We start from the raw sequence: 24,204 nt of genomic DNA on the forward strand, positions 1-24,204 counted from the left end.
AAAGACCCCCAGCCAGTTGGACAGATTTGTATGCCTGTCACCTCCTATTATAAGCAAATCTGCCTCATGCATATTCAATTAGGGATATCTTGAAAATCCAACTGGCTGGGGGGATCCCAGGACAGGTTTAAGAACCACTGATCTAGGCTACACCTCCAGAACCCTATTGGCTAGGGAACAGAGAAGTGATGGGAAAGAGGGACTAACGAGGAACAGGGAGGTGGTGGGGGTACTGGAAAAGAGGGGTGCTGGGGATACTAGTGCCACATGGCCATGGATTGTAGTATAGTAGGGTGGGGATGGTCTGCCCCAGACGTCTTCTTGGTGGGGGCGCTGGCACCCGTCTTCCTCTGCGCCCCCCAGCTCCTTCCCCAATCCCCACTACCACATGCACTCCTTCCCTTGTACCTCTTTAACGTTCCCGGCACGAGCAGTAACCCCAGCCTGCTGCTCGCACCAGCGTCTGCTCTTCCTCTGACGTCACTTTCTGGACCCGCACCTAGGAAGTGATGTCAGAGGAAGAGCTGGCGCGAGCAGCAGGTTGGGGTTGCTTCTTGTGCCGGGAACGTTAGAGGTACGGGGGAAGGGAAGGGAAGGGGCATGTGGCAGAAAGAAGCGGGCAAGGAGTGGATGGGGGGAGAAGAGAAGAGGGCGGGGGAGGGGCGACACCGCCCTGGGCGCCTCTCATCCTTGCTACGCCACTGGCCATGGAGACTAAGCAAGGAACCAAGAAGGTGGAATGCTGGGATCAGGGACTCCAGTAGGAACTGTTTATTGGGTTGCAATTGGTGTACAGCAAGTATAATGAATAACAGAATGGTCCATCCAGTCAGTGCAGAAAGGTGGCTGAGGTTGAACCTTTTGCTCCATGCAGGTTACCCTCCTCCCTTTGTTGTTAGGATTGTATCTGCCACTCTTTTTAAGGGGTACAATGCCAAAAGCATGCAGGACTTTGGTGCGCCGCCATCTGCACGCAGGACCTATGTGCGCTGCCGGTTCTGCCGCTTTCATGCCTTAGCATTCTGAGGGGGGTGGGGGAAACCCCCCAGTACACTTAGAACTGGTCATGCTTCCATGGGGGGGGTTGGGAGGGGGAACCCCTCCAGTACACTGAAAACTTCCGTTCTCTCGCTGTTTGAGAGTTTTCAGTGTAGTGGGGGGAGTTCCCACTACACCTCCCCCCTCAGAACGGTAACAGTAAGGTGTGAAGGCGGTGGAACCGGCGGCACGCATTGGTCCTGCGTGCAGATGTCAGCGCGCCAATGTCCGACATGCTATTGTCGTGCCACCGTTTAAGGCCATGGACATCTATCTGGGATGTGTATATAAATCTGTTTGGGTTCAGACTTTCAGTTTTTTTATTGGAGTCAGAACTTCTCCTCATCTCCATCTTGAATCCCTTTTGTGTGTAGTTCTGACACGCTAATGCATAGTAACATAGTAAATTACAGCAGATAAGAACAGAAGAATAGCCGTACTAGGTCAGACCAATGGTTTCCAGAGGCCAATCCAGGTCACAAGTACCTGGCCGTAACCCAAATAGTAGCAACATTCCATGCTACCAGTCCAGGGTAAGCAGTGGCTTCCCCCATGTCTGTTTCCTCTAGGAACGTGTCCAAACCTTTTTTAAACCCAGCCATGCTAACTGCTGTTACCACATCCATCTAGTCTGCCCCACATTCACACATTATTAATTCATGATTAAATTATCTCTCTTTTGCATTTTTGGACATAAACTGTAGAAGTCCACCCAGCACTGTCCTTAGGTTCCAACTACTGGAGTTTCCGTAGAAGCCTTCTCCAGCCCATCCTAAAACGAATTGCCATATATGGGACACAGACCGTGCAAGTCTATCCAGTACTGGCCTTAGTTCTTCCCTTTCCGGTATGACTCAATGTCTTTACATGATTTATCTTATAAGAACCATTGTTTCTTTCTCAGGACTGTCCCATTGCCTGGGTAAATACTATGGTGTTTGACTGGAAGGACATGCTAAAGACAGGGGAGTGCTGCCTCTATATGTGGTCGTCTGCACCAGGTATAACAGCAGTAAAAAGGTCTGGGTCTTGAGGCTTGCAGGCTCTGCTCTCAGTATTTATGGGAAAATGTGGGGGTGGGGGGGACTGCAGCAGCTTTCTACTTACTGAAAGATGGCAGGCTTGAATTCCAGCCTCATAGTTCACAGACAGCGTGCGTGTGTATAAGTTTGTTTAAAGTCTCCCTCTGCCTTAAACCAGGCTTGTCCAACATCGGTCCTCGTGGGCCACAATCCAGTCAGGTTTTCAGAATTCCCCCAATGAATTTGCATGAGATCTATTTGTGCGCATTGCTTCCATTATATGCAAATAGATCTCATGCATATTCATTGGGGAAATCCTGAAAACCTGACCTGGCGAGGGCCGAGGTTGGACACCCCTGCCTTATACAATGTATGTGGTAGGTAATACTTTTCCAGTGTCCTGGAGAAGACTGTGGGTGTGAGACTCAGTGTGTGTTGGTGGGGGGGGAGGTGCAGAAGTATTGGGCTCTGTAGAGGACTGGGGTATGTTTGGTGCAACTGGGGTAGGTTTGGTGGGGGTTACAGTTGTATTGGAAAGGTCTACAAGCATGTGGAGGCTTAGTGGATGCTTTAGGTGTGTCTTAGTGGGTGCTAGGAGTGGATGGTGGGAGTCTGCAGGCTCAGTGTGTATTGTGGGTGTATTATGGGGGTCCTGAGGCTCAGCAAGCGTTGTGGGTGCATTGTAGGGGTCTACAGGCTTAGTGAACTTTGTGGGTATATTGTGGGGCTTGCAGGCACAACGGACACTATAGATGGGTTGTGTGAGCCTGTAGGCTCAGCAGATGCTATGGGTGGGGGTGTGGGGTCTGCAGGCTCGACAGCACCTTAGGTGGGTGGTAGGGGTCTGCAGGTTCAGGCAAAGCTTACATGCTGAAGGTAATAGCTTTGCTGACTTGCTCTCCACTCCTCTTCTTTAAAGATGACAAAGGGGAGTTATTGAATGCTATGGGCACTGTACAAAGTAACCCGAACACAGAGAGTGCTGTAGCCCTCCGAATCTGCTTCCCCAGCATATCACAACATCCTGTTTACTACCCACCGTTCGAGAAGGTGAGAATGCTGCCCCCCCCTTTACATCTGCTCTCTGAAATTGAACAGAGTAGGAAAAACCTTCCCTTCTTTGCCTTTTCTGGGAGAACAACAGGTATCCTTGGCGCTGACACTGGGGAAGAGGGAAGGGGCAGAAGTGAGGGTGTTGCTTGTGCTGGAGTTGTGGCTCTCTGACTAGCTTTATCCTTTTAGTAGTGGAAACTTTACATCTGTTGTTCAGGATGCTCCCTGGTTTCAGGCTTAATGAATGAGCTGCGCTGGGAGAGAGTGGGTCGGGTGGAATGCACTGTACCCCATTGTGTTTTGAGCACAGAGTGAAGCGAGTGCTACTGCTACAGTCTCTAAGCAGAACAAATTTTGTGTGTGTTTTTTTATGGCCTAAATGTTGTTTTAAGAATACAATTTCTCTCCGAAATTCAAAGTGATTTCTGAGTAAAAGGCAGTAAACTCTAGAGTTACTTTTTGCCTTACCCTGTACAGGCTGGTACCAGTTCTTCTCCTGTGCCCTTGTTTTATCTTGGTTTGGCGATTCCCATAGTAACATAGTAGATGACGGCAGATAAAGACCCGAATGGTCCATCCAGTCTGCCCAACCTGATTCAATTTTAAATTTTTTTTAAATTTTTTTTTTAATTTTTTTTAATTTTTCTTCTTAGCTATTTCTGGGCAAGAATCCAAAGCTTTACCCGGTACTGTGCTTGGGTTCCAACTGCCAAAATCTCTGTTAAGACTTACTCCAGCCCATCTACACCCTCCCAGCCATTGAAGCCCTCCCCAGCCCATCCTCCACCAAACGGCCATACACAGACACAGACCGTTCAAGTCTGCCCAGTAACTGGCCTAGTTCAATATTTAATATTATTTTCTGATTCTAAATCTTCTGTGTTCATCCCACGCTTCTTTGAACTCAGTCACCGTTTTACTCTCCACCACCTCTCTCGGGAGCGCATTCCAGGCATCCACTACCCTCTCCGTAAAGTAGAATTTCCTAACATTGCCCCTGAATCTACCACCCCTCAACCTCAAATTATGTCCTCTGGTTTTACCATTTTCCTTTCTCTGGAAAAGATTTTGTTCTACGTTAATACCCTTCAAGTATTTGAACGTCTGAATCATATCTCCCCTGTCTCTCCTTTCCTCTAGGGTATACATATTCAGGGCTTCCAGTCTCTCCTCATACGTCTTCTGGCGCAAGCCTCCTATCATTTTCGTCGCCCTCCTCTGGACCGCCTCAAGTCTTCTTACGTCTTTCACCAGATACGGTCTCCAAAACTGAACACAATACTCCAAGTGGGGCCTCACCAATGACCTGTACAGGGGCATCAACACCTTCTTCCTTCTACTGACTAAGCCTCTCTTTATACAGCCCAGCATCCTTCTGGCAGCAGCCACTGCCTTGTCACACTGTTTTTTCGCCTTTAGATCTTCGGACACTATCACCCCAAGGTCCCTCTCCCCGTCCGTGCATATCAGCTTCTCTCCTCCCAGCATATATGGTTCCTTCCTATTATTAATCCCCAAATGCATTACTCTGCTTTTCTTTGCTTTGAATTTTAGTTGCCAAGCATTAGACCATTCCTCTAACTTTTGCAGATCCTTTTTCATATTTTCCACTCCCTCTTCGGTGTCTACTCTGTTACAAATCTTGGTATCATCTGCAAAAAGGCACACTTTTCCTTCTAACCCTTCAGCAATGTCACTTACATACATATTGAACAGGATTGGCCCCAGCACCGAACCCTGAGGGACTCCACTAGTCACCTTTCCTTCCTTCGAGCGACTTCCATTAACCACCACCCTCTGGCGTCTGTCCGACAGCCAGTTTCTGACCCAGTTCACCACTTTGGGTCCTAACTTCAGCCCTTCAAGTTTGTTCAACAGCCTCCTATGAGGAACTGTATCAAAGGCTTTGCTGAAATCCAAGTAAATTACATCTAGCATATGTCCTCGATCCAGCTCTCTGGTCACCCAATCAAAAAATTCAATCAGGTTCGTTTGGCACGATTTACCTTTTGTAAAGCCATGTTGCCTCGGATCCTGTAACCCATTAGATTCAAGGAAATACACTATCCTTTCTTTCAGCAACACTTCCATTATTTTTCCAACAACTGAAGTGAGGCTCACCGGCCTGTAGTTTCCTGCTTCATCCCTGTGACCACTTTTATGAATAGGGACCACATCCGCTCTCCTCCAATCCCCAGGAATCACTCCCGTCTCCAGAGATTTGTTGAACAAGTCTTTAATAGGACTCGCCAGAACCTCTCTGAGCTCCCTTAGTATCCTGGGATGGATCCCGTCTGGTCCCATCGCTTTGTCCACCTTCAGTTTTTCAAGTTGCTCATAAACACCCTCCTCCGTGAACGGCGCAGAATCTACTCCATTTTCTCGTGTAACTTTGCCAGACAATCTCGGTCCTTCTCCAGGATTTTCTTCTGTGAACACAGAACAGAAGTATTTGTTTAGCACATTTGCTTTCTCCTCATCACTCTCCTCATATTTGTTCCCAGCATCTTTTAGCCTAGCAATTCCATTTTTTATCTTCCTCCTTTCACTAATATATCTGAAAAAATTTTTATCTCCCTTTTTTACATTTCCCGATCTTTTTTTTTTTTTACTATGGCAGACCTCCTAAAATATTTTACATACATTTTGGAACTTGATTAATTTACGTATGTTAACCTGTAACCCATTCTGAGCTCGTAGGGGAGGGCAGGATATAAAATGAATTAAATAAATAAGGATGGAGCCCTACAGGAATTCTATGAGCATTAGAGCAGCACTGAAGCATGTAGCACTGTAAGCTGCAGTGAAAACCTCTATTAAGGCTTAGTAAAAGGGTGGGGTGTGTTATTTAGCATTATATTGATATTGTAAGTAGAATATTATGCCATACTGTTATGAATATATTTTTCTGCTGCTATTGTCTGTTGCCTTTATCCAGATTGTTCTTGCTGTACACCAACTTGGGTGAATTTCTTCAAAAAGATGGTAAATAAATCCTAATAAGTAAAATAAACAAACTTGAGTGATATTAGGGCATGAGTGCCAGTCAGCTTGGGATTTCTCACGGTGATCATGTCTTGCTGCAGGGGTTGACTGTTTTTTGAGCTGGCCAGTTGTGAGGTCCATATAGCTGCGACTTTTGTCTTTCCAGATTTTGGAGCTGGGGAAAGCAGGTGAGCAGCAGTGCTCCACTGTAGATGAGGTAAGCATGGGGCTGAATTCCTGCGTGTGGTGGTCCCTAAGTTGTAACATTAAAGAGGCTCCCCTTGATTACGTAGGAAGTGAATTTTAGGTTTAATAGATTTCCATAATGATGCATAAAATTCTACATCAGATACACACATTTGTGTTAACTATTATTAAAGAAATATCCTCTATAATAAAACCCTTACCTGCGCATGCACAGTTGAAACGGCGTGATCCCTGCCGCCGTGATTTCTGCCTCCATGCCATATTCGATTTCAGGCACGTGGGGCAGCTTGCAGCGATTTGAGCGGCGGTGGCGGTTTGACTCCTGTGCTGTCACTGCCAGGACGCCTCATCTCACCCCCACAACCTTTGACCGACGATCTTGGCCTGCAAAGGAACTGCTTTTTTTTTTTTTTGTTTCGTTCTTGGGGGCTGCTTCTGGGTTTCATGCTTGCTCTTTTGAGTAACCTTTGGGCCGCCATCATGTCACGGGACTTGGATGGCTCGGTGTACATGGAGTCTCCGCTGCGCACCCCCAATGTGCAGAAGGAGACCGGCCTCCCCAACTCGGCCGTCATCGCCACCACGCTTCTCTATTATTTGGTTGACCTGCCCGTCACCCTCCTCCACGAGTGGATTGAGCCCCAGCGTTCAAGGCACAAGTTTTATTACTATCATTGGAGAAGGGCTACTGCTGGACAGGGGGATCAGGTAAGAGGTGCTGCTGGACAGGGGGGAGGTAAAAGGAAGGGAGAAGGACAGGTAAGGGGTGGTGGTGGACAGCCGAAGAAAGAGAGAGAAAGAAAGAAAGACAGACACACACATTTATTCTAGAACCCGCTAATGTAACGGGCTTAAAGACTAGAATAATAATAATGAGCTCCTTCTAGGCCAGGGGTGTCAAAGTCCCTCCTTGAGGGCCGCAATCCAGTCGGGTTTTCAGGATTTCCCCAATGAATATGCATGAGATCTATTTGCATGCACTGCTTTCAATGCATGCTAATAGATCTCATGCATATTTATTGGGGAAATCCTGAAAACCCAACTGGATTGCGGCCCTCGAGGAGGGATTTTGACACTCCTGCCCTAGGCTGAAGCTTGTCTAATCTAGTTTATATAAATCTGGCTCTGGGTAAGCATTCGGTTCAATGATGTACAAGATGAACAAATTGTACACTGCTTGCCATGTGGCAGGGAACCAGGATAAATGGTTTGCAGACTGTGTGAGGACATAAGAACTGCCATACTGGGACAAACCAAAGTTCCATCATACCCAGTACCCTATTTATGCTGTTTATCCTAAGAATAAGAAGTGGATTTCCCCAAACCATCTCAATAATGGCCTATGGACTTCTCTTTAGGAAATTATCCAAACTTTTTATAAACCCTACTAAGCTAATTGATTTCACCACATTCTCTGGCAACAAATTCCAGAGTTTTATTGCATGTTGTGTGAAGAAATATTTTCCCCGGTTTGTTTTAAATACTACTACTTAGTAGTTTCATGACATGTCCTCTAGGCCTAGTATTTTTGGAAAGAGTAAACAAGTGATTCATATCTACCGTTTCCACTACACTGGACTGTTTCATGGAGCAGCTGGTCATGGAACCAACAAGGGGCGATGCCACTCTTGACCTAATCTTCAACGGACTAGGGGGGACAGCAAAGGAGGTGGCGGTATTACCCCCACTAGGTAACAGCGATCACAACATGATCCAGTGCAGGCTTGAAATTGGATCATCAAAGGGGAAAAGAACCACAACGACGGCACTCAACTTCAAAAAAGGAAATTATGATGCCATGAGAAAAATGGTGGGAAAGAAGCTCAAAGGCAACATAGGGAAGAAGGAATCCGTAGAAAAAGCCTGGACCTTATTCAAGGAGACTGTGCACGAAGCACAAAGCATATGCATCCCCAAGTTTAGAAAAGGGTGCAAAAAAAATAGAACAAAAAACCCAATGTGGATAACAAGTGCAGTGAAGAAGGCGATAAGCGACAAGAAAGCATCGTTCAGAAAATGGAAAAAAGACCAAACAGAGGAGAACCAAAAAGGGCACAAAGAACACCAGAAAGAGTGTCACCGAGTGATTAGAAAAGCAAAAAGAGAATACGAAGAGAGACTGGCAAAGGAAGCAACAAACTTCAAGTCGTTCTTCAGATACGTCAAGGGGAAGCAACCAGCGAGAGAAGAAGTGGGACCATTGGACGATGGAGACAGAAAGGGAGTTGTAAAAGAAGAGAAAGAGATAGCTGACAGGTTAAATGAGTTCTTCACATCAGTCTTCACGATGGAGAATATAACCACCATACCAGAACCCGAGGAGATCGTAATAGGAGAACAAGACGATAAGCTGGTCGATTTAGAGGTAAGCCAAGAAGATGTACTCAAGCAGATTGACAGACTAAAGAGCGACAAATCGCCGGGTCCAGATGGCATTCACCCAAGGGTACTCAAGGAACTAAAAGACGTAATAGCGGAGCCACTTCGACAGATATGCAACCTATCCTTAAAAACCGGAGAGATCCCGGAGGATTGGAAAATAGCAAATGTCACGCCCATCTTCAAGAAGGGCGCAAGGGGGGACCCAGGAAACTACAGGCCGGTGAGCCTGACCTCAGTCCCGGGAAAGATGATGGAGGCACTGATTAAAGACAGCATCTGTGAACACATCGAAAAAAATGGGCAGCTAAAACCGAGTCAACATGGCTTCTGTAAGGGTAGGTCATGCCTCACAAACTTATTGTACTTCTTTGAGGGAGTGAACAGCCAGGTGGATAAAGGGGAATCTATAGACATCATTTACCTTGACTTCCAAAAAGCCTTCGACAAGGTGCCACACGAGAGACTGCTTAAAAAGATATGGAACCACGGGGTACAAGGGGAGGTCCACCGATGGATCAAAAACTGGCTGGCAAACAGGAAGCAGAGGGTTGGCGTAAAGGGCCACTACTCAGACTGGAAAGGGGTCACGAGCGGAGTTCCGCAAGGGTCGGTGCTGGGACCGCTCTTGTTCAATATCTACATAAATGATCTAGAGGCGGGAACTAAGTGTGAAGCCATTAAATTTGCAGATGACACCAAACTATACAGCAGGGCTCAAACCAAGGAAGACTGCGAGGATCTCCAAAAGGATCTAACGCAGCTGGAAAAGTGGGCCGAAAAGTGGCAGATGAGCTTCAACGTGGGGAAATGCAAGGTCATGCACGTGGGGAAAAAGAACCCGATGTTCACATACAAAATGGGGGGAACACCACTAGGGGTTAGTAACCTGGAGAGAGACCTGGGAGTGATGGTAGACGCAACACTGAAGGCATCGGCGCAATGCGCCACAGCCTCTAGGAAAGCAAACAGAATGCTGGGTATCATTAAGAAGGGTATTACGACCAGGACGAAGGAAGTCATCATGCCGCTGTATCGTGCAATGGTACGGCCGCATCTGGAGTACTGTGTCCAGTACTGGTCGCCGTACCTCAAGAAAGACATGGCGGTACTTGAGGGAGTACAAAGAAGAGCAACCAAACTGATAAAGGGAATGGAAAATCTCCCATATACCGACAGATTGAAGCAGTTGGGACTTTTCTCCCTGGAGAAGCGAAGACTTAGAGGAGACATGATAGAAACCTTCAAGATCCTGAAGGGCATAGAAAAAATAGACAGGGGCAGATTTTTCAAATTAAGGGGCGCCACAAGTACAAGGGGGCACTCGGAGAAATTGAAAGGGGACAGGTTTAGAACAAACGCTAGGAAGTTCTTTTTCACTCAGAGGGTGGTGGATACATGGAACGCGCTTCCAGAGGCTGTTGTAGACAAGAAAACATTAAATGGTTTCAAAGAAGGTTTGGATAGATTCCTAGAAGAAAAAGGGATTGGGGGGTATAGATAGGTATAGACCATTGCTCAGGCAATGGGCCTGATGGGCCGCCGCGGGTGCGGACCGCTGAGCAGGATGGACCTATGGTCTGCCTCAGCGGAGGCAACTTCTTATGTTCTTATGTTCTCAGTCATATCACCCCTGAGCAATCTCTTCTCCAAGCTGAAGAACCCTAGCTGCTTTAGCCTTTCCTCATAGGAAAGTCATCCCATCCCTTTTATAATTTTTGTTGCCCTTCTCTGTATCTTTTCTAATTCCGTTAAGTTTTTTTGAGATACAGCGACCAGAATTGCACATGGTATTCAAAGTATGGTCGTACCCCTAAGCTGTTTCAAGATTTATTATTACTTGATATATTGCTCCAACGGAAACCCTTCTGGGCGGTTTACAATATACAAAAAATGAGGATAAGAAAAGAAAACCAATAATAAATAAGACAGTAAGAGAAAAAAATGTTCCTGAGGAACATAAGAACCTACAATATGGCAGCAGATAAAGACCACAGGGTTTATTTATCCCCCCTTTTTATAAAACCATAGTGTGGGTTTTAGTATGCAGGGACATCACCACTCTGGGTCAGTTATGAGTACTGTCCCCTCGGTGTTGGGGGGAGGGGGTAATGCTTTGTGTCGCAATCTTCTTTAAAAAAAAAAATAAAAAATTAAATAAGTATATTTTATTCATAGAAGATCAGATATTATATTGTACAGTCATTCTACATCTTTTACACGCTATCCTCATTAATCTTCTCCTTATTCTTTTATTTAAATCTGTTTCTTTCCATTCTCTCCTGTTGTGGTACTTAGAAATATAAGAATTCAACAGGTCTTAATCCCTATCATTCAATAACACGGGGCCTATTCTTTTTTCCTCAAGTTTCTTATATCATGTTGTTAACTTATCCATGTACTGAGTGGGTGCAGTGATGACACTGTTGTCTGTTGTTCTCTGAGCAGCAGCAGCAGCTAAAAGAACTACTGGAGAGAAGAGGGAGTGTGGAGCTGTATGAGCATGAGAAGGACATGTTGTGGAAACTTCGCCATGAAATCAGAGAGCAGTACTCTGAAGCACTGGCGAGGCTGCTTCTGATAACTAAATGGAACAGACATGAGGATGTGGCTCAGGTGAGAGGATGTGCAGAGCATGCAGGTGCAGTCGTGTGATCCAGGAACAGTAGACAGGGCTATAGGCTTGGGATCCAAGAGAAAAGGATGGGCAGGGCAAGTGGGTAAAGTCATGTGATGACGTGAATTCTGGTCCTCAAAAGCTTCAATAAATTGGTTAATCTATAAGATGAAACCTGCCTCTGCTCGCGCTGGCCTGGCTCCCCTCTGAAATCACTTCCAGGTTGCGGGGCCAGGAAGTGACATCCGAAAGCTAACACTGGCGGAAGCAGCAGGCCAGAGAAGCTGCTCGCACTGGCGAAGATTCAAAGAGGTACGGGGGTGAAAGGGAGGGCATGAGGCTAGTAGCCAGGGGATGGGGAAGAGGGGCGCAGAAGGAGCAGGGAGGTGTTACTGCCCCAGGCACCTTCTGTCCTCGCTATGTCACTGCTGGCTACCTCTTTTATTTATTTATTTTTAAAAAATCTTTATTAATTTTCAAAACTAATACAAAGTGCCAAGAATTATACAGACATTGATGATCAACGTAAGCACTTAAATTCCATCAATAACAATGCAGAAGAAAAAATATCCCTCCCCTCCCATCCAACAATTTAATCAAGAAATAAACCAAAAAGGTCCCCCCCCCCACCCACCCCGTCCTGGATATATATAGAAATCAACAAAATAAAATAAAAGACAACTATGTTGAAGTAACAAAGGCTACCTCTTTTAAAGTCTCTACTGTCCATTAATTTCCTGCTACATGTTTCTGTTAGCTTCTGTGCTATTGGGGGAAGGAATTTGATATATCACCTTTCTGTGGTACAATCGAAGCAATTGACATATATATGCAGGTACTTTCTTTGTCCCTATTGGGATCACGATCTGTGGGCAACGGAAGAGTAAGTGACTTGCCCAGGGTCAAAAGGAGCTGCACTGGGAATAGAACTCGGTCCAATAACAAAAAATACTCTCCGCACTCACAATCTTTTTAATACCCTGTTGTAGCTTGAACATAGGTATAACAGTTCAATTGCTGTATTGGAAGGAAAACCTCAGGCCCCCTACCATTTAAATTATAGCTCTTAGCTTCTCGACTTCTGAATTCTTCAAAAAATATACGGTATATATCATACAATTTTGGTACTTGGCTTTAGCTTTCGTTATAAAATTAATGCTTTTTAGTCACCTGGTTCTCAGGCCACTGCACTAACTCACCAGGCGACTAAGGTGCAGTGGTTTTGTGGAGAGAGGGAAGAGCTGGGTAGGGATTAGGATCACAATGCCACTGCTTGTTTCTAGTGTTTTCTGTCATGCTTGTTGCTGTGCTCTCCCCACAGATGCTATACTTGCTGCAGTCCTGGCCAGAGCTGCCTGTGTTGTTTGCCCTGGAGCTGCTAGATTATAATTTCCCAGACCGCTGTGTCCGTGCTTTTACAGTTAACTGTCTGAAGAAGCTTAGGTGAGTATGATGGCTTCCTAGGACCTAGTGTGATCTACTCGGCTCTTGTGGGCGTCACACTGAGTCATGCTTCTGCTTTTCTGTCTGCAGTGATGAGGAATTATGTCGGTATCTTCTACAGCTGGTTCAGGTGCTTAAGTATGAGTCTTACTTAGACTGTGAATTAACCACATTCCTGCTGGAAAGAGCTTTGGCCAATCGAAAAATAGGACATTACTTCTTCTGGCATCTTCGGTAAAGAAATATTCAACAACTACACAAATGTGTTTTAGCTAGAACAAAAGGGATTTCTGTATATATCATGCAGTGCCCCGATACATCAATTTGTTGCATGTGCCCATGTCTTGCTGGGTGCATGGATAACACGCAACCTTCCATCCCCGGCATTTTTCACATAAGCTTCACACAGTGCCTGTCATCCTCTACTTCATACACACACACAGAGTCCATCTCATCCTTTAATCTTGCAGGCACATGTACACACTTTGTCCACAAAGAGGTTGGTGCACAACACTCAAACACCACAGTAAAAAATATCTTCTTGGGAGTAATTTTCTTTTACATGTCTATGCACAAATAGCATGTAAATCATATGCATTCTCTTTGTTTGGGGTGGCTCCATAAAAGGCATCTATTACCATGGTGCACACCATCTCCTGATGAGCGGCAGAAATGGTTGTGGATCAACTTATGGGAAAACCAAACAAAAACTACAGATAATGTACAAGATGCAGGCAAGAGTTTATTGTACCAAGGTTAAAATGCAGTGATATAAAACCTTTTTACTTTTGGCAGCGATTCTCAGCGAATTATACACACAGGCACTTGTTGTTACCTTCATTTTTTGCGGTATATTTTATACCTTATTTACCATGGACCCCTGACGAAGGCGTGTTGTCCGAAACACGGACCGGGTTGGGTCTCTTGGTTGGTAAAAAGGTTTTATATCACTGCATTTTAACCTCGGTACAATAAACTCTTGCCTGCATCTTGTACATTATCTGCAGTTTTTGTTTGGTTTTCCTGTTTTGGTGGTTTTTCTGCAGATTTGGTTGGATTTCTTTTTGTTGCTCTGTGGATCAATTTATGTCTGGTTTAGTTTATTTCTTCTTTCACTTCTCTCCTCCAAGGTCTGAAATACATGTCCCTGCTGTTGCTCTCAGATTTGGACTGCTCCTGGAAGCCTATTGCCGGGGCAGCCATTACCACATGAAGGTTCTAGTAAAGCAGGTATGAGAAGGCAGGAGGAATAGCAGAAGATAATTTATTTTACATTTTACATCATTTAAATCTATTCAATTTAGAAGGGTTTATAAAAGGTTGTTTTCTATACAGTGGTTCATATTTGGAATGCTTCTTATGTTATTTTTGCATAAACAAAAACATATTTGTTTTGTAAATATCTAATTTAGCTTTTTAATAATTTTCCTTCCTTATTGTAATTCATTCTCTTTTGTAAACAGCTTTGGGCCAACTGTTGGGATTAAATGATCTATAACAGTGGTTCTTAAACCTGTCCTGCAGGACTCTTAGCAGATTTGCATATAATAGAAGTGAAAGGTATGCAAATCTGCCTCTTGTATATTTATTAGGGATATCTAATCTAATCTTCTATTTGTGCGTCGCTCATACCTATACAGGCTCAAGGCGACTGTAAAAAGAGGTAAGAGGGGAGAGAAAGAGGAGGGAGAGAGAGGAGGTGGACAGGTAAGAGGGAGAGGAAGGGGAGAGAGGAAGAAGGGAAAGGGAGAGAAAAGAGGGTAAAGGAGATTAAGAGCTCCTTTTATCAAGGTGCGCTACGGGGGTTAGCGTGTCGGACATTTCATCATGTGCTAACCCCTGCGGTAAGCCAAAATACTAACGCCTCGTCAATAGAGGCGTTAGAGACTAGCGCGGCAGGCGGTTTAACATGCTGTATTCCACGTGTTAAACCCCTACCGAGTCTTGATAAAAGGACCCCTAAGTATCGAACAGATGGGTTTTCAGTTTTCTTTGGAAGATGATGTGGCAAGGTTCAGTTCTGGTCTTTTCTTTAAGGCCATTCTAAGTTTTGACTCCTAGGAAGGTAAGCATGGAGTGGAAAACTCATATATAGTGAAGATCTTTAGTGGATGGGAGATTTAGTAGCATCCGGCTGAGGGTTTTGCGGGAAGTAGACCATGCTATTGTATTTTGTTGAATATGTTGTTGGATATCTTGAAAAACTGACTGTCTGGGTGTCCCCCCCCCCCAGGACACTCAACTATAGGTAAAGATATTAGATTAGATTGAGAATGGAAGATGCCATCCCAGAGAAACATTGAAATATGAAGGCTAGAATTGTATTCAAATTTGCTTGTTTATGTTATAAAATACTACTAGGTTTTACACCTACCTATCTTTTAAATCATTTTGTTGTACAAGTGACCACACGCCGTGCACGTGGATCTCTTTTGTTCTCATTTCCAACTTTGAAAGGATGCATATCTACAAGATTTCTTGACAAGCTGGTAAATGGAACAAGCCTTTAAGTGATTTGATTTTGAACTCCCTCTCATATCAAACATTTAGGCAACCTTTAAAAACTTATTTATTTGACAAATTTGTTTAACTATTTTGTTGATGCATTTTTATATAAAATGTGGATGTACTTTGTCTGTTTAGATTGTAAGCTCTTTCGAGCAGGGACTGTCTCCTTCGTGATTCTGTACAGCGCTGTGTACATCTGGTGTTCCAGGTGCATACTGTGGAAAGTGGCATAGACAGTGATTCCCAAACTTGTCTTGGGGGAACCCAGCCAGTTGGGTTTTCAGTATATTCACAGTGAATATGTATGAGATAAATTTGCAGGATCTGCAAAATCTTCTTCCTAAATGTTAATTGTGGATATTCTGAAAACCTGACTACCTAGGGGACTCCCAGGATAGGTTTGGAAACCACTTTGTACCAGATACAGAGTGAGAGATGGGGGCACAGGTGAATATTTTAGAAGTAAAGATTTTACTTTCGAACCATGGAGAGATCTCATTGTTCCCACCTTTGGAGTTAAAACCAGTCTTATGAGTGTCACAGAAAGAGCATGGAGACTTCTGCATTTGAAGACACAGACGCAACAAAATGTAAGCTAGAAAAAAATAATAAACCCCGTTTTATCATCTTTTCATGTCTTTCAGCGTTCTTATTCTCTCTCTTTCTCTCAGGTGGAAGCTCTCACTAAAATGAAAGCTTTAAATGATATTGTGAAAATAAGTTCTCAAAAAGCCACAAAACCACAAACCAAGGAGGTGATGCATGTATGCCTGAAACAAGAGAACTACCTAGAGGCACTTTTAAACCTCCAGTCTCCTCTCAACCCTAGCGTCATACTGGGGAATGTGTGGTAAGCAGGGTCTATGTTGAATGTTGGAATCTGACTTGCATTCATATGCAGGGCTCACCTTAAACACCTTTAGGGATGAAAGTGGAGGTCACTATGATAAATAGTGCTGTCTCTGTCAGTTAAGATCTATGGCAGGAGTTTCTCTAAGCAGGGAGGTCCGAAGGGGCAGTGTTATAAATATGGGATGGAACTAGAATCTCTGATAGGCAGTTCTCTCAGTATAAGTGCAATATTCCAATCTCTGATATTGTTATGGCTGTGAGACGGAGGTTATGAGATTGGTGAGCAGTACTGTGTCTCTATGTGAGTGGGGGTCTGTAACTGATATTCTTTTTGGTTGTTGTTGTTGCAGTGTCGATCTCTGTACCTTCATGGATTCTAAGATGAAACCCCTTTGGATCATGTACAATAACGAAATGAACCAAAATCACGTTGGCATCATTTTTAAAAATGGAGATGGTGGGTGCAACACATTAAAATAGTATTTCATGGAAGATAGCACAGCAAAGCATGATCTGCATTTCCCCAGCATAGATATTCTGATACATGTGTGTTAGACTGATGGTGCATATGGAGAAATTACCTTACCTGCTAATTTTTTTCCTTTTAGTCCTTCTAGACTGGCACAGAAATGGATGGGTTTATGCTCCTCTACCAGCAGATCGAGACTGAGACACTAACTTTTGACATCGATACAAGTGGGCTGTGCAGTCCTCTTATAATCAGTCTTTACGAATAGTCAAGCAGAAATAAACTAGGCATATTCCAGAACAGATGAATCCACACTCAGATGGAGTCGACATAAGCCTAGCCCAAACAGACCAGGAAAACACTGTTGGATACTGATTAGAACAAGAACCTTCCCTACAATGTTCCACAGTCACCAGCTAAACCAGATGAACCAAAAGCCATTGCCTTTGTAATTTCCCCAAACAACCAATCACTCGCAGAACAAAAATGTACACTGTGCGAAAAACACAGAAAAACATGACAGAGTGGGGTTCTGTGCTGGTCTGGAGGGACTAAAAGAAAGAAAATTTGCAGGTAAGGATCTAATTTCTCCTTCTTTATCATCCCTCCAGACCAGCATAAAAACGGATGGGACATACCAAAGCAGTACCCATCAAGGGTGGGACCCCCAAAGGGCCGCCACCAAAACGTGCTCACCGCACACCGAATCCCAACGTGCCTGACCGTCCACATGGTAGTGGTGAATAAAGGAATGGAGAAAAAATCAAACCATAGCTTTACAGATATCCACTGGAGGCATAAGCGAAGACTCAGCCCAAGAAGCTGCCTAACCCCGAGTGGAATGAGCTTTGAGAAATTCTGGAACAGGTTTCATTTGAAGAAGGTGCACTGAAGCAATAGCCTCCTTGATCCAGCACGCACTGGTAGCCTTGGAAGCACTGTCCCCCCTTACGAGGACACACGAGAAAGACAAACAGATGATCTGATTTCCGGAACTCCTGGGTCCGCTGAACATAAGAGAGAAGGATCCTATGGACATCCAATTTGTGCAACTGTCTCTGCTCCAAAGAGCCCTCCCGACTACCCAAGACCGGGAGGACCACGGACTGGGTGACAAGAAAAAGCGAAATCACTTTGGGAAAAAAGGAGGGCCACAGCACGACTCACCTGCAGCTGCACCTGCGGGAAGACCGCTTCAAGGATAAGGTCTTTGAACGTGCAGAAACCAAGAGGCTCCAATGGAGGACTAACAAGTACAAAGAAAACCAGAATGAGATCCCACGCAGGAACAGATGACCTGAGAGGCGGTTGGAGCAATTTTGCAGCTCTCAGGAACCTAACACATCCACCGACCATGCAAGAGACTGCGAAACGAAGACAATGCGGCAATCTGCACCCGAAGAGAAGATCAGGCAAGGCCGTGCTCCAGGCCACCCTGCAGAAACTCCAAGATGTGATTCAAAGCAGTGCGGAGGAGCTCAACCTCCCACATGGAACACCACTCCTTGAAGAGACGTCAAACATACAGCTAGGCCCGATAGGAAGAAAGTGTCCAAGACCCGAAGAGAGTGGAGAGCACCTTATAGAAATATCCCCACTTCCTTAGGCAAGCCCTCTCAAGAGCCAAGCCACAAGACAAAAGGGACCTGGATCAAACAGATCCTGAGTCAGAAGATCAAGCGAGAGGAGCAGTGGGAGAGGATCTTCCACGAGCAGATGAAACAGATCAGAATACCACGAGCGCCTGTGCCAATCCAGTGCCACCAGGATCATGCAGCCTGCGTGTCGAGCAATCCAAAGAAGAACTCTGCCCACTAAAGGCCACAGCGGAAAGACAGAGTAGGCCAGACAGCAGCCAAGCCTGCACCAGAGCATCCAGCCCCTCGGCGAGGCAATCCTTGCACCACCTAAAGAACCTCAGTACTTTGGCAATGACACTCGTGGCCATGAGGTCCATGATCAGCCAACCCCATGACTGAACAATCAACTCGCAGGCCTGCAGCCTGAGACACCACTCGCTGGGATCCAGTGTATGACAACTTAGAAAGTATGCCTGGACATTGTCCATTCCGGCAAGGTGGAAGGCTGAGATGTATAGAAGATGAGCCTCTGCTCATTCCATGACGAGGGAGGTCTCCAGCCACCAGAAGACTCTTACTGCCCCCTTGACAATTGACATAGGCTATCGCTGTGGCATTATCGGAAAGAACTCGAACTGACTTGCCCTCCAGCAAAGTCTGGAACTCCACCAATGCTAGCTGAATAGCTCTGGTCTCCAGAACATTGATCAACCAGGATGTCTCCTCCGGTGATCTGCTGCCCTGAGACAAGTGGACGAGACATTGAGCTCCCCAACCAAGGAGACTGGCATCCGTGAGAAGCACTGTCCACTGGGGCTGATTAAATTCACTCCCTGAATCAGATTGGAAGACTGAAACCACCAGCGCAGACTGTGATGAACTAACCCCTGAAGAGGAATGGGAGAGTCCAGATAGTGAATCTATGGTGACCATCGCTGAAGAAGCGCATACTGAAGAGGACGCGTGTGAGCCCGAACCCACCTGACCACTTCCAGGGAGGCTGTCCTTGACCCCAAGAACTGTAGAAAATTCTGTGTCTGAGGGCAGCAATAAGACACCAGGAAGCGAATCTATGACTGCAATTTGCACACCCTGGAGGAACACTCTCCCTAAACTGGTGTCGAATAGAATGCCAAGATACTCCAAGCACTGAGATGGAGTCAAATGACTCTTGGACAGGTTGACCACCCAGCCCAGGGACAGCAGAAACTCGACAACCCGAGTTGTAACCCAGGAGCTGTCCTGAAACGACTTTGAGTGAATCAACCAGTTGCCAAGATAGGAGTGTACCAGAATGCCCTCCATGCGCAAGGTCACCGCCATCACCACAGTAATCTTGGTGAAGGTCCTTGGCGCCATGGCCAGACCAAAGGGAAGTGCACAATGCTCTCCCAAGATCGCAAAGCAAAGGCCCAAATGGGAACATGCAGGCAGGCCTCCTTCAGGTCAAGAGAAGTCAGAAATTCCCCAGGCTTGACTGCCAGAATTACGGATTTTAGGGTTTCCATCCGAAAAGAGGGAACCCAGAGAGCCCTGTTGACACCTTTGAGATCCAAAATGGGCTGAAAAGACCCCTCTTTCTTGGGTACCACAAAGTAAATGGAGTACCTGCTGGTGCGAATATCCTGAGGAGGCACTGGAACTGCCACCTTGAGGCCCAACAACCTAAGCAGTGTCTGCCGAAAAGCCCTCTTCTTCCAAGTCGCCTGACAAGGAGAGGAGTGGGTTTCTCAGGGCTGAACCGCCTTCAACCAGCACAGTATGTCTGCATACAATAGCTGAGACCACCACATCAACCACAGGAGACTGAAAGGTATCTCTATCGCCATTAGGGATGGGGTAGAGACTTGCCATGGACTGTGCCATGCGAATAGGCGCGTCTGGAACTTTCCACTGAGTGTGCACTATATCCCGAATATCCTGATGCATAGGGAAAGAGAGGGTGCACCACACGAAGGGGGTCCTTAGCTTCCTCTTCAAAGTGTAAAACTGAAGACACCTGAAGAATGAGCTCCTGCAACAAGTCCCGGTGAATATGCACACAACAGACACATCCTCACCAAGCGGCACCTCTAAAAGTCTCCATCCAAAAATTCAGGCCCCCTAGACAGATCTGTAAGGTTCTCCCCAAGATCCACATCCTCATCCTGAGAAAACTGATCAGCCGTAAAAGAATCCTCGTCCCAAGATGCCCGTGCCAAAATACCACCCACAACATTGTATAAAAATGGCGGCCTCATGCCTTTTTTTATAAGGCTCCTTTTATTCCTTATGTCTTACAAATTTTTCTTTTTATTCCTTCTCACAGCTAAGCAGCTGTATCAAGAAAAGGCAGACCCCACTGGCACTCTAAACTGTAGTCGTAGCCGGTATCGGTGGCCAGGCATACAGTTGAGGCTCCTCTAGATTCAGAAAAACCTGGGAAGGTGGGGGAAATGGTGGAAGAGACTCGACAATTCCGAGTGTAACACCCCCGAGGTTGGTAGAACCCCCCAAGAAGGTCTCCCAAGCTCAGTCTGGACAAAGGGACAAGAAAGATCCACTAACGAGATCCAAAAGGCCTTAACATACCTCAGCACTGCACAAACATACCACTCCACCTGCTCGAGACTGAGAAAAGACTGATTGTAAGAGGGACTGCACAGCCCAGTTGTATTGATGTCAGAAGTTAATGTCTCAAGTCTCCACCTGCTGGCAGACGAGTGTAAACCCATCCGTTTCCGTGCCGGTCTGGAGGGAAGATAAAGAAGTTTGCTTGTTCAACTGGTGTACATTAAGCACACACTTACAAATTGTCACATTGATGTTGAGATTGACACGTGTTTCCATAGACAAATGGGAGGTTTGTTAATGCATTGTATGTTTTGTGATACCGGTGCAGATCTTCGACAGGACATGCTGACACTTCAGATGATTCATCTGATGGATATTCTTTGGAAACAGGAGGGTCTGGATCTCAGGTGAGCTACCTGAAGCTAGCCTCATCAGTCACTAGAACTACTTTAATTTATGCCATCCAACGCTACAATTTATGATCAGTGAAACTATGTCCATAAGTCAATATATCTGCATAAGACTGAACATACTCAGGCTGTTTGAGAATTCACAAAATTCAGCCACTGTAGCTTCTGGGAGCAGCAGAAGGCTGGAATTATACAGTGGGTTTGGAGCCAGGTTCAGTGACAGGTGCTTGGTTTGGGATAAATCATTCTTGTGACCCATCCTGTCTAATCCTGAGGTTCTTCTTACCACAGGATGACTCCATATGGATGTCTATCAACTGGAGACAAGACAGGACTCATTGAAATTGTAGGGAACTCAGATACTATTGCCAATATCCAGCTTAACAAAAGTAACATGGTAGCCACTGCAGCATTCAACAAGGATGCGCTCCTCAACTGGCTCAAATCGAAAAATCCAGGGTAAGGAAAACTTATGTTCTGTATTTATGCATGTGTGGGGAGGGCTGTTACCACATATATGGAAGCCAGGAAGGCAGGGATACAGGGGAGTAGAGAAAAAGTGGGTAGGGTTTGGTTGTAATATTTGAGTAATGTGCAATTGGAGAAGACATGAGTGCGGGGGGTGGGGATGGGGAAATGTATCCAACATTGTATAGCAGAGGAAGAAATGGATCTGAGGGGTGTTTAGGAAGAAATGGTCCTTCAGGGTAGAACAGGGGTAGGGAACTCCGGTCCTCAAGAGCCGTATTCCAGTCGGGTTTTCAGGATTTCCCCAATGAATATGCATTGAAAACAGTGCATGCAAATAAATCTCAATCCTGAAAACCCGACTGGAATACGGCTCTCGAAGACCGGAGTTCGCTACCCCTGGGGTAGAAGCAAGGTTCCCGTGAATTGTGGAGTAGGGGGAGGAAGAGATTCTGTGTGAATGGTAGGGGGATGGAATTGTCTTGGTGGAGGAAGACATGTGAGTAAACTGAGACCCCTTTTGTAAGTACTGTCTAATATAGATCTTGTGTGTTTTTAGGATAAATGTTAGTTGATATTTAGTACTTAAATGGGCTACAGTGAACTTCATAAAGATAGGTCTGATTTTTATACGGTTACCTTGGCTAATTCAGTGTTAAATATCAGCCAAGTGCTGACTCCACCCCTGAACACCCCTAAAATAGCAGATTTTGATTTGGGCGCTAACTAGACATTTTCAGCACACTGATCCATAATATATAACATAACATAAAACTCACTTGTATACCGTGGACCGGGTCGTAGATTTTGTCGGACCTGGGAATGCTTCTGGCAGGACCTCACACCGCATGCTCGCAGTAGACTATTGAATCTTTAAGTTTGACTCAGACTCTCAGTTTTGTTTTGGCAAGGGACTCTTAGGGAGGGGGTGTGTGTGATTGTAGTGTTGTTTACTGGCTGCATTTGCTAATTGTATTTGCTTGTTTATCGTTGAAACAATAAAAATCATTTGAACATACCGCAAATACCATTAAGTTCTATGCAGTTCACAGGTCAGTTCCAAACAAGTGATTTAACTGGCCAGAAACCGCTTCTGGACAGTTAAATCACTTTGAATATCAATCTTGCTGTGTTTGTTCTAAGTAATGTTTTATAATGGCTGTAATCCACTTTGGGACAATATGATATAACGGAATGACATATCAAATCTGCTTAAATAAAATGTTAACAGTTCTTCTATCTCCAGTTCTTGCATGTTGTCTTAGTACTGTATTATCACTTACCTCAGGGTTGCTCTGGAGCAAGCTATTGAGGAATTCACCCTCTCTTGTGCTGGTTACTGTGTAGCAACTTATGTGCTGGGGATTGGGGATCGCCACAGTGACAATATCATGATCCGTGAAACTGGGCAGGTACGTAGCTGTTAAAATTTGGAAAGAGGTACAGCCAAGTTTTCTCACAGCTTTGTGTAGGATTATAACATATCTGCAGAACCAGAGGCTTTCTCTATCTTTATTTCCAGTGCAATAGACAAGTGGGTTATTTCCCAGTGGCTGCGAGCCATCTGCAGAAGGAATCCACTCTAGATTTTTTTCTCTGAATCTCCTCTACTTCACTTGGAGCTCTACTGCCACCTTTAGCTTTTCCCTTTTGCACACTTTTTTTTTGGGGGGGGGTGGGGGGGTGTTTGAATTTTCCCAGAATGATGATGTCATTACGTTTTTTGAATGTCATCGGAGTGGAAACGTTCCTGTTTTAAATGCTGCTTCTCGGAGTATTAATCTGCATCTTTTGGCTGGGATTTCTTTCTTTCTTGTAATGTTTTGCCGGATAAGATTCTCTGCTCAGCCCTTGAGATAGATTGTGTGTGAAACAGGGCTGCCATCGAGCAGTGCCTTTTGTGGATTATGAAATAGTTATTCTTCATGTATAACCAGCTCAGACAATCAACTTTGAAGATTCCCAGGACACAACTATAAGGAATGCTGCCTTTTGTTTCTTACTGAATGTGGAGTTTTTTTTCTGAGACCTATGATTTGTTTAATATCCCTTATTAAAGCTGGACTGAGTTAATGGAATGTATTTTCTAAGGTTTCTTTTTCTCCACTTTTTTTTTTCTTATTGTGGTCTTTGGGCAGCTGTCCTTTCTTTCTAGCTGTGTAGTGATATGTCCTATATTGTTGTTTGAATTTCTGGTTTATAGAACTGTGGTTCTTTTGTCTTGCTTCATATGAACCAAAACCAGCCTGTGGTCTTGAGCAACCTTTAATATCATGCAGCCTTCACTGGAAAGGGAGGTACGCTTGGGGACCTGTGCTACCAGGTAATCCACTTTTAGTGGAACAAGATCTGGTTAACTTCAGCAACCACTGAATACAGCCTTGCCATGGCTTTGGCTGCCTGAAAGGACCCCTCCGGGAATGTATTGAAGCAAGGGAAATCAGGTGGTCTGTGCTGCTTATAAATGAGCAGAGCCCTTATCTTGTCGGGTCCTCTTCTAGATTAGGGGCCTCCACCAGATCCGGATCCAGCCCACTTAGAGATGAAGCATCATCTCCTGCTACAGGGGACCCTGACTGGCAGCGTAAAGGCATGGAAAAAGAGCCCTCTCCGGCCTAGT

The 24,204-nt window shown here is 45.1% G+C and overlaps 1 protein-coding gene across 5 annotated transcripts in view; it reads left to right on the forward strand.

Annotated features, from left to right (window-relative positions):
* The window catches only part of PIK3CD (phosphatidylinositol-4,5-bisphosphate 3-kinase catalytic subunit delta), a 64,848-nt gene that overhangs the window by 30,850 nt on the left and 9,794 nt on the right, over positions 1 to 24,204 (forward strand). For 3 of the 5 annotated variants that reach the window (XM_033922672.1, XM_033922669.1, XM_033922670.1), the window contains 12 exons: positions 1,943 to 2,039; positions 2,980 to 3,110; positions 6,265 to 6,315; positions 11,133 to 11,300; positions 12,623 to 12,744; positions 12,835 to 12,978; positions 13,875 to 13,974; positions 15,924 to 16,102; positions 16,455 to 16,561; positions 21,035 to 21,113; positions 21,408 to 21,575; positions 22,873 to 22,996. In XM_033922672.1, the coding sequence (XP_033778563.1) occupies positions 1,943 to 2,039; positions 2,980 to 3,110; positions 6,265 to 6,315; positions 11,133 to 11,300; positions 12,623 to 12,744; positions 12,835 to 12,978; positions 13,875 to 13,974; positions 15,924 to 16,102; positions 16,455 to 16,561; positions 21,035 to 21,113; positions 21,408 to 21,575; positions 22,873 to 22,996 (1,470 nt within the window). Of the gene's footprint in view, positions 1 to 1,942; positions 2,040 to 2,979; positions 3,111 to 6,264; positions 6,316 to 11,129; positions 11,301 to 12,622; positions 12,745 to 12,834; positions 12,979 to 13,874; positions 13,975 to 15,923; positions 16,103 to 16,454; positions 16,562 to 21,034; positions 21,114 to 21,407; positions 21,576 to 22,872; positions 22,997 to 24,204 lie in introns of all 5 variants that reach the window. The other 2 variants (XM_033922668.1, XM_033922671.1) reach the window with 2 other exon arrangements.

Source organism: Geotrypetes seraphini, chromosome 15 (genome assembly GCF_902459505.1).
Source record: "Geotrypetes seraphini chromosome 15, aGeoSer1.1, whole genome shotgun sequence".
NCBI lineage: Eukaryota > Metazoa > Chordata > Amphibia > Gymnophiona > Dermophiidae > Geotrypetes > Geotrypetes seraphini.